We start from the raw sequence: 10,603 nt of genomic DNA, 5'->3' as shown, positions 1-10,603 counted from the left end.
TGGGAATCTGTACTTTGTGTTCACAACTTTTCGCTTAATCTGTGTACCTGCTCTTTAATTGTTTGTTGTTTTAGCTGTGTTTAGTGGTCGTGGAAATGTCCTGTGGGCTTTTGGCTAAGATTCTGATGTTTCTGTGATATACCATGGATGTCTATTTTCAAATAGCAGACCTGGCGGCATAGCCGGTGAAAGCAGATGTTTCCCCTGTGAACCCCAATACTGGTAGAATTGAGGTTCTCAGGTTAAGAAGTATTCATGCTTCTGAAAATGCTGTCTATAGTTTAGGAACGGGAGCTTCCTGATTATAATATGCAGGAAGCAAAACGTAGCATGGATTTACCTGTGAAAAGTGTACCAGACTATTACGTGGTCTGTTCCCACCATGTGACAGCAATCCAGCCTCACACGGACTTTGTACTAGGAAGCTGGCAGGTTTAAGACTGGCTTTTATCTGACCAGGCTGACTCAGATATTTGCATTCTCACATACTACTCTGTTGGGTGAGTCCTAGAAGAGTTCAGGGTTGCATGTATGAAACCAGCTTATATACTGCACTGCTGCAGCACGACTGGCTGATTGCATGAATACACTGTTGTACAAAGGTTTGTAATAAAGCTTACAGTGTCTTTGCTAGTTACATATTTCTTAAGAATTGCAGACAGATTCATGTTAACTGTGTTGACTCAGTGCTGAAAAAGCATTCACTGCTTAAAGATAATTGTGGTTTCTATTTCCCAAAACAGGCTGAGTGAGAGAGTTCGGGTTTGTCACTTTGAAGTTAAAAAGCTATGTAGACTTCTGTGACGCTCACAAAATAGTTTGCTTTATAATAGCTTTGTGGATTCAAGACAATGCTTGGATCGACTTTTAAGTCTTATTTTATCAAACTATGCTGTCCCTGCATTTCACCCCAAGCCATAGACGTGCCGTAGAAGTGTTGGCTTTTACTCGGAAGGACACTAAGTAGGAGGGTTTTTTTTTCGTTACGAGAAACATATCTGCAGAAAGAGGAAGGGAGGCAGAGAATTAGAAAAGGTCAAGGGACAGATTTTTAGTCCTTATCACTTTTAGAATGAAGGTGTAAACAACACAAAGCATCCTTTCTCTGACTGGAAAAAAATGGAATTACTGGTTTTGTGTATTAGAGATCAGAGATAAGCATCAGTCTTTCGCACAAAGATCCATTTTGCCTCAGCAAGCATAAATGTACAAATATGAGTTACCCCAATTTCATTTCAGTCATGCTGACTCATTAAGTTCGTTATAGCATCTGAAAAGAAACAACAGAAGATGCCACCATGCTATGTTGCAACATTTCACAGCAGTATGCCGTGTTATTGGGGCTTTGACTGCCAATCGGTTTGTTCTTTCATCTTCCTTTCCTCTTTCAGCTTTTTCTTAATGCTCCAAGTCAAGCTCGGTTCTCAGCCTCACTGTTTACATAAGCAGGAAGCTGCTTCAGAACACCTTTTGTTGTTAGTACATGTGTCAAGAAGAAGGCTTCACACGAGGCAAGTCTCCTTCTCCAGTCTGTCACTGCACTTCCATATTCTGTCTCATCTTGAGCTGGGCGATACTCACAGATGTGGGGAACATTTCTGTAGGCTCCCTTACTGAACCTCCTCACCACTTCAGCTGCCTTCCAGCCACAAATTCAGACCCTTGGTTCCACTGCCTTTAACAGTGAACAGTGAAAAAATGAAGCCAATGCAAAGCCCAGAAACCTATGATGTCTTAACTGGCTACTTGAGACTGTCTCGTGTTAGTTTGCATAGCCTTATAGTAGAAATGAACATACCTACACCCTGAAATGTAAAGGAGTTTTGGTCTCTATAGATAAGCATAGCAACTACAGGAGTTCATTTTTATTTTTATTTTTATTTAAACATAATTAACACTTAATATTAGTTGTTTTTAAATAATGTTATTGCTTTGATGGATGGCAAGACAATTGTGTATACCTGTGACTGGTCAGCTCGACTTCACCTTTGCTTATTTAAGTCACTGAACGGGGCCTCTTGAGGTGTTTGTCATGTTGGTTCTGGAGCATATATTTACCTGATAAATAATATGGCTTCCACTGTGGTTAAACAGCAAGTTTAAAAAGTCGGTGTTCCAATTTCAGCAGCACTTATTTAGGATGTGTGATTTCCCCCGTAATGTCCATTAATGTAGTTAAACAAGCTTGCTAGATAGCACTAGTTGCACTCCAATTTCTCATCTACATATGGTCAGCTCTCAGGTCAGTGGGGAGCCCCTGAGGACTGACAAACTTTATACTACAGCAGTGGCAATATGCAAAGTTTGTAGTATAGGCAGCAATCGAGAGCTGAACTTGCTATGGAAAGTTAACTTGCTTCTGGGAGTTAACAAAGAACTAAGAAACAAGAGAAAGAGTAGGAAAAAGTAAGGTCATGACGATTGAAGCAGGTAATAAAAATCAAATATAAATATCTAAATCAATTTGAGCTGTAAGGGGAAGAGATGCTTGAATAACACAACTTCCACTAGCATCACATGATTTCTTTTGTTTACTTTGATGATAGCATTAAGCAGTGCAGCCTAGAACATAGAAGCTAGTAGTTCCAGTATTACCACTTCATAGCCAGTCAGCTTGTTATGTATACAACACAATAAATAGACTAGTATTTATATAAGGGTTTTCTACTTTTACTTACACACTCAAGGTGGTTTAAGACTATAAGGGGAATTCCCCCACTAAAAACTCAGATAAACACGTAGAAATGCATTTGGATACACCGGTAGCAATATTTTACCAATGAAATTTCAAGTTTTTCATATTTCACTCACATCAAAATACTCCTGTATACATTTAAGGCTATTCATCATCTCTCCCCTCCATATCTCTCTGATCGGGTTCAGATCACCATCCCATCTCGGTGTCTCAGATCTTCTCTCTCTCTCCCCGTCTTGCCACCATGGGGAGCAGGGCATTCAGCTGCTCTGCTCCTCGACTCTGGAATTCCCACCCTCCTGATTTAAGAAATATCACTCCCTTCTCTCTCTTTAAGTCCCAACTCAAAACTCACTTGTTCGAAATAGCTTATCCCACATAACCTCTCCACTCTGCTATTTTACATTTGTTTTATGTCTTGTGCTTTTACGATTGTGTAAACTGCTTGCTTTAATGTTGCTTTTATTATTCTGCTGTGTACAGTGTCCTTGAGTGTTTTGAAAGTATTATTATTATTATTATTATTATTATCAAAATACATCATGAAACAGATCTCAGATGAAAATCACTGAGTCATATTAAAAGAGTAAGTAATGAATACTCATGGAGACAATGTGATGTACTCATTTTGTTATTTATTTATTACCTAAAAAAAGAAAATGTTCTATCACAAGTCACACTGAAATGTATTGCTTAAGAAAAAAAAATATATTCATATATTTTTTTTGCTTTTTCCATTTTTTTTCTTTTTCAGAAACACATTCTGTTTCCATTATACTCCACCAGAAAAAAAAAAAGTTTCCCTTTCTCGGACATGAACATCAGCTGCTTCCACGTCCCAACAACCTTTTCCACTGATTTTTTTTTTTGTCGTTTTTTTGTCGTTTTTTTGTTTGTTTGTTTTTAAAAATGCACAAAGAAATACATAATTCACAGTTACCATTTTGGTTTTATAAATTAATACAGTCACACATGTGCTACACCGGTCTAGAGCTAGAACATTGTAAATTGTATTCTTGAATCCTGTTATTTTCAATAGTTGGCTACAAGAAAGAACAGGCAACTTAAATGACGTGATCAGAATTCCACCAACATACTGTTTTTAATCCTCTCTGTAATGCTTTTGTCATCTTTTTTGTTTTGTTTCATCTTTGAGTTTTACACAGAAGTGAGGCACACACAGAGTATAGTTCATACATATACAAAAAAACCCAAAAATAAAATAAAAATAAAAACAACCCAAAATGAACATTTGGGAGGGGCAGGGGTTTAATTGTCCTTTAAAAATGATGGATCCAAGGAAACAGGAAGTGCATGTAGTCTTGGAAGTCCTTATAGGACCTTTTATTTTGAATCTGGGCTGTTTCTTGTCATCTACGTTCTGTGCTGTAAACTTCCTCAGATAAAAGTTACACAGATTTATAGCTTTTTTGCAGCTTGTTGGCAGCTGGGGACTGGGTTAAGAGGGATGTGTGGTTTGAATAACAGAGACCAACAAGCATGGCAACACAATGAAATGGGACAAAGACCATATCTGAGGAACAAAACCTACTTTTGAAAAGTATTTGATTCACTCAAACAAGCTTTAACCCAGAAAATCTACGACTCTCATTGCTGCAAAATACTGCAGTCATGTGTATCAACCAACAAAGTGGGGAAAAAAATGAATAACAAGCTCAAATCTGACACTGACACTGCAAGGGCAACATTTTAAGGCACAGAAGCCTTGACATAATAGAGACTCCACCAGCTAAAAGCACTAAACGACAGATGCCCAGTGTCCTCTGTGACAAAAACGGTGTCCAACATCGATATGCACAGAAAGTTTAAAAAACAAACAGGAAACATTCCCACCCCCATTTGTCCCCAAGTGTCTCATTTTTTTAGTGAAAGGTAAGGCCACTTAAAAAAAAAAAAAAAAAAAATAAAATAGATGAGGTTCACCAAAAAGGTAATCTCTCACTGCAATCTCTGGGAGTGCAATCGTGGTTGGGTGGTCAATCAGACAGACAGACCAGACGCTTCTCTTGAGTAGGTTTGATAGACAGTACTGCAAATCCTCAGGTCTGTTGGTTCCCTGTGAGAATGCATCCACATGAGCCTCTGTTGGCATTCAGGCTGGGAGGAGGGGAGGCGGTTTAACAGTTTGCAGGCTGTTTGGGTCCTTGAAAGTCATTGGGGATAAGAACCAGCTTTTAAGGAGTTGAGAGAGAGAGTCAGTTGCTCTTTGCTCATCATCACATCCTCATCTTCACTGAAATATTCAGTGCCGAGCAACAAAGCTTAGCCCACACTTAACTTCATCCGTTTTGGTTTTGCGTCGTAATACTTAAGCAGGACACGGTTGTTCTAACATTGAAACAAATTAAACGTTACAAAAGAACCTTGCCAACAAAAGCAGCATTGTTTATTTTCTTCACAAATTCATGCATGTTGTTAACCTTCATTTCCACAGCACCAGTTTCGTTTTTTTCTTCCATCAATAGAAAAAAGATCAGCATAATTACACACTTCTGCATGCAAAGGAAAGTCACTTTTCCCTCCCGTGTTTGTTTTTTTCCCCCACATTTTAAGTCCCCATGTGTAGCAGCAAAACTGTGAAAGGCCTAACCTGATATGTCAATGAATGTACTGGTGGAGGCACTAGATAATGATGCCGGATAAAGATCCCATTTCGCCTCCCTCTTGGCCAGTAATAAAAAAAATAAAATAAAAAAAATAAAAAAATGGAGGCATCATTATGAGAACTTGTGATAACAGGTACACATCAATTGGGCATCAAACTGGGAGCCAATTTGCTTTTTCATACAGTCATGTTGCAAAGTAGTGGGCCATGTGCTCACGGCAGCTGAACTTCACAAATTTGAGAACGTATGGGGTCGTTTGAGAGAAGACAACTGGACAAAAACATAGGATATTCTAAAAATCAATTTACAACAAACTTACACACGCACACGCCCTAACAAGCATTTGCCAATTGTCACATTTATGTACACAAACTCGAAATCCCTCAGTCTCTTCAGGTTTGTAACACATGAGGTTGGCTGCATGAAAAATGATCTTTCTGTAACTTTTGATGTGGCCAGACAAAAAAAAAAAAAAAAAAGAAAAGAAAAAAAAGGCATGAATGAGCTAATGAATGATTGAATGGATGCACATATTTGTTGGTAGTCAACGATCTGACTAAAGCCACAAAGGGCTGCTGTTTTTTGAAAACAGCAGATAGGAAGAGAAATAAAAATAGATTTTTTTTCCATATACATTTTAAAGATTTTAAAATCCTCTAAAGCACTTTCTGTTAATATTCATTTATTTTGTGTATTCATTAATCATTCCTATCAATACCCTATGTCACTGAGGTTGATATCAATACTTCCATATTTATTATTTATTCTATTTCAGGCCCCACCTCCTCCTCGCACATTTTGACCAGCTGTTATAAATCAAGAATATGTGCAAACTACTTTGAACTGTTATATGAAAACCTGAATGCTTTGTGAACAATGCTACATATTTTTTTGTTTATAAAATATAATAATATGCTTAAAAGTGGAAAAAGAAAAGGTTTAACCACCCCGTAACAGGTAAAAACTGGACTCTTGTTGATGAGTTTTGAGATCAATTAGAATGCCCACTGAAATAATCCATAGTCCGGCAGTTCTGCCCTTCTTCTGATTAGGAAACACTGAAGCCTCTGGTGCTCCTGTCCTGTTATGTCCAGTGTGGATCTCTTCATTTCTCCCCAGAGTGCATTTAAAAAGAAAAAAAACAAAAACAAAAATTCTGAAAATACCACCACCACCACCACCCACTGAATTCTGCTATACTCAAGTACAGGTATGGTCTCTGTAATCAAACCCCCCAAAAAAGGTCTTGCACACTGTTAAGTCCAGTAGTTGCCTGTCCAAATCCAAGCATCACAAGAAAGTTCTTTTGCTAATGTTGCTGTATTATTATTTTTTTCACAAGGTCACCCACAAAGGGCAGAATGAGATTAGAGTCTGCAGGGAGCCTGTTTTCATGTGACAGATGACTGTCGCAAGGACAACTGTGATTTCCTCTCTGAAGTTACATGTCATCTCCTGCAAATCCGCTCCCTCAAAATTATCTCTAAGGAAATCCCAAGCAATGCTTTGCACATCTTTGAATGCGTATGTGGGAGCAGATGGTTCAGGCCATGACGAACTCGGACTTCAAGTCAGCCTTTACATCGGGCTTCCACACTGAATCGTCAAAGTCCAGGTCCAGGGAGCCCTCGCTGGACATGCTGCTGTTGCTATTGCTGCGTCCCGCCTTGCGGTTGGGCAGCCACTGATAAGGAGCCCGTTGGTCCCGCCTGGCCTTCCTGCGCAGACGCTTCTGCTGCATCAAGAGCTGCAGACGTTCCACCTTACACCTGGTTGCGCGGTTCTCTGTCTGACGTATACGATCACCTGGACACAGGAGAGAAGAGTAGAAAGACAGTCAGGTATTTTTCTTTACATAGCAAATGTTTTTTTGTTTTTTTTTTAAAATTGTCTTCTCTCTTAACAGCTCTGGAGGAATGGGGGGGGGGGGGGGGGTTAATATGTGTGCCTGTGTAGCTGATGATAATGCTAAAACATGCTAGGCTCACAAATGCACACAAACACACATCCACCATTCACACAATGTAACATTGGAATCTGGTGGTTAACCTCCCCCACAGAGTATAATTAGCCTCCACAGTGCTATTTCATCCCCTTATCAGTGAATGGGGGAGACCTTCTCAAGGCTGAAATACCTACTAGGGTCAAAAAAGATGCAAACCCCTGACAGACATGATACTTTCTGATAGCTGCCTATGATATTTACAAACGTAATTACCCATGGCATGCTTCAGTGACTGGATTTGCTCCTAAGTGCATTTCTAGCTGTTGATGTGCCTATAGGAGAGTCTAGTCTCAAGGGAGCGGCCTTGCATTGCACCGTGAATGCTTTCCTACACCAGCCAAGTCGAGTCTAATTCCATTTATACGTATATTCAGGGCCTCAGAAGGAGGGGAAAGCAACCGCAATCTATTAGCTAGCTCCATTAGTATCTGTCTGGGAATTAAATAATTAAATAATGGGCTAGAATGTCAATAAACCGAAGCACAGTGGCCATCCCTGCGCCTGCTGCATGCACCGCAACACACACACACACGTTCACATCCGTATTTGGGTACATCATGTATTCACACAAAAATACATACACAATGTGCACACCCGTGCACTGAACTACACACAGCTGCACACAGTCACAGGTGCACAGACAGACACACACACACACACACACACACACACACCCCCCAACAGCCGCAGTAGCTTTTAACGTGGATCGATGGCAAATTAAAAAGACCTATTGATTAAACCTTAGCTCTAGTGCAGCCATCCATCTCGGGTCCAGGACAACGCTATTGGCTTTCAATAGAAAATGCAAGCGAATGGAAATTGTAAGCAGGGAGAGAGACGAGAGGAAAGCAAAGATTTTTTTTTTCTCCCCCCCCCTTCCATTTTTTCTTTATTATGGCTTTAGCTTCCTACTCTCCACTCATTGACCTTACCCCCCCCACTCCATCTATTCTACCCCTTCACCCTTTACACACAAGCACACAGAAAGCCCCTTTTCTGCCCCTCCCTCTTCCAGTTCTTGCCCCATATCTCCCTAGAGACAGCTAGGTGGGGCAGTGTGAAGAAGAAAAAGGAGGAGGGGACAGGCAGGGGACTGGCGGTGGAGGTGGGGGTTGGTGGTGTGGGTTAAGGAATTCCTACCCCAGGGGCAAGGGGGATAGAGAAAAGGGCAGAGGAAGAGGGTGGAGGGTAAAGGATCAGCCGTAGGTGTCAGTTTTCCAAATCGATTGTGCCCTCCTCTGCTTCCCCCCCCACCCCCTTCATCGGAATGAATTCCGGACTCTGTGTGGGCTTAATTTACCTCTTTCTCTCATTTGCTTATCGGATCGAGCAGCCCAGAGCCTTTTCTCCAGCAATAAATATTCACCACTGTCTACCAGTGCATACTAAAGTAAACTGCCACTAAGCAGCCTCAATGGTGCTTTTTGAAAACAAAGGATGTGAATAGCGGCTCAGAGTTAACAGAAACATGAATGTCTTCACACAGCCACACAGGCAGACTTGGTTTTTCCACTTCCTGTCAATATGTTCTGTCCTGATATAAATGTATGTGTGCATCCAGATGCTCTGTACGCTGTGCGTGAGGGCAATGTGTCATCAGCAGAGAACGGGGGGGGGGGTACACCACAGGGTGGGTGGGGGATATGGGGGGTGGTCTTCTACATTAAAGCCATTGTTCTGCTGCCTCAGCTCCATGTGACATCCATATATTCTGCCACAAGGCTTTGTTACCTTTCTGGTCCCCCTTCTACACCTTCTTCCCCTGCTCTGACTAGTCAAAAGTGAAACCGCCCTTCAGCTTTGTCAAAATATGGCCATAAACAATGAAATGGCAGAAAGCCAACACATGCCCACATAGAAAATCTGTTTGTCTGGAGTGTCTCCGTTTAAATCCTGCCTGTATTTCACCAAGGTAGTTCCTCAGTCATGATTTTGTTTTTTCTAAAAGGGGTAATTTACCAAAACGGCTCAACAATATGAAAGAAAAAACAAAAAAAACAAAAACACGTGCGTGCACGCACACACTCACACACAGAGAATAAAGGGCAGTTTGGTGGTGAGGCAGGAGGTCTTGGCCTTTGGCTTGGCAAGAGCTCTGGGAATGTGCTTGGAGCTACACTAAGTGTGTGTGTGTAGCCATTCATCAGCGTCACTACCGGAGCCCTGGGCGGCTAGGCCGGACACAGCTGGCCGCAGGGATCTCCAGACTATGTTTATGACACTAGGGCTATTATTAGGGCTGGCTAAGAAGGACAGACTATACACACACACACACACACACACACACACACACAAAGGCTGGCCTGGAGCCTCACTGCAAAGACTAGAGCTTGACGTGAGCACAATAACCTTGGAGAACCCAAAGAGGTGACTAAAAGACATAGGGAATGAATTGTAGAGCAAGAGAGAGAATCCACTCTCGTACACAACCCACCGTGGCACAGAAAAGACGGATGAGGAAGCAACTACAGATCTTTTCTTAGACACAGTGGAAGATTTCAAACAGAAGATGGGTCAAGGGCACCCAGAGGAAGGAAACACCAGGCTCTTTTTTTTTCCCCCTCCTCTCTGTTTTTAACCACTCCCCTGCCTGCCTTTCACACTAAAACTCAACCTGAAGCAGCACATTTCGCCCTCCCCAAACTCATCTCCAAAGACTTTGACATAAGCCTTGTAGTAAATAGAGTGGGCACTGCAGAGAAAGCCAGAAAAAAAGACAGAGAGATAGAGAAAGAAGGGGTGATCTATGAATAATCGATGCGTCAGTTTTCCTTGCCTTTGAGCCCAGCCCAGCAACACAGCAAGGACTGAGATAGGGAGCAAACAGGAGGGAGGGTGGGAGGAGGAGGAGAGGCAGAGGATGGAGAAAGAGAAAAAGAGAGGAGGGGCTGCAGTGTGCAGGACGGAGAGGGAGATTAAAGGAGCTTCTCCTTTTATTGATTGTATAAAGATTGGCCTTCATTTGCAGTTGTCTTATTGCTGTTGTTTGTTTGTTTGTCTTGATAAGTCTTGTGATCTTGCAGAGAGAACATTGTGTTTGCTCAGCATCCAGGGAACCAGGGTAGAGAACGAGGGGTGGACGGACACAGAAAGAAAGAGGAGGGAGACAAAGAGAAAGAAAATCACATTGCAGCAAAATCACTCTTGGTTTCTTTTAGCATCCCTCTGTGCTTGTTTGAAGCCAGTCTTCATTACAAGTGGGAATAATAGTGGCACATTTAACATGCAAAAATACTGTAACGATCCTGAATCAGAAAGTAAATTTGCCTTAACCCT

The 10,603-nt window shown here is 41.4% G+C and overlaps 1 protein-coding gene across 1 annotated transcript in view; it reads right to left on the bottom strand.

Annotated features, from left to right (window-relative positions):
• Positions 1-3,310: 3,310 nt before the first annotated feature.
• Positions 3,311-10,603, bottom strand: part of midn (midnolin) — a 28,777-nt gene continuing 21,484 nt past the window's right edge. The window contains exon 8 of the mRNA XM_085449810.1: positions 3,311-7,128. Coding sequence (XP_085305936.1) covers positions 6,866-7,128 — 263 coding nt within the window. The 3' untranslated portion in view covers positions 3,311-6,865. The remainder of the gene's footprint in view (positions 7,129-10,603) is intronic.

This window comes from Copadichromis virginalis, linkage group LG23 (genome assembly GCF_057382275.1).
Source record: "Copadichromis virginalis isolate Kocher_CV1m ecotype Utaka linkage group LG23, C_Virginalis_male_GT1.1, whole genome shotgun sequence".
NCBI classification, from domain to species: Eukaryota; Metazoa; Chordata; class Actinopteri; order Cichliformes; family Cichlidae; genus Copadichromis; species Copadichromis virginalis.
This window is presented reverse-complemented; position numbering and strand designations above follow the sequence as displayed.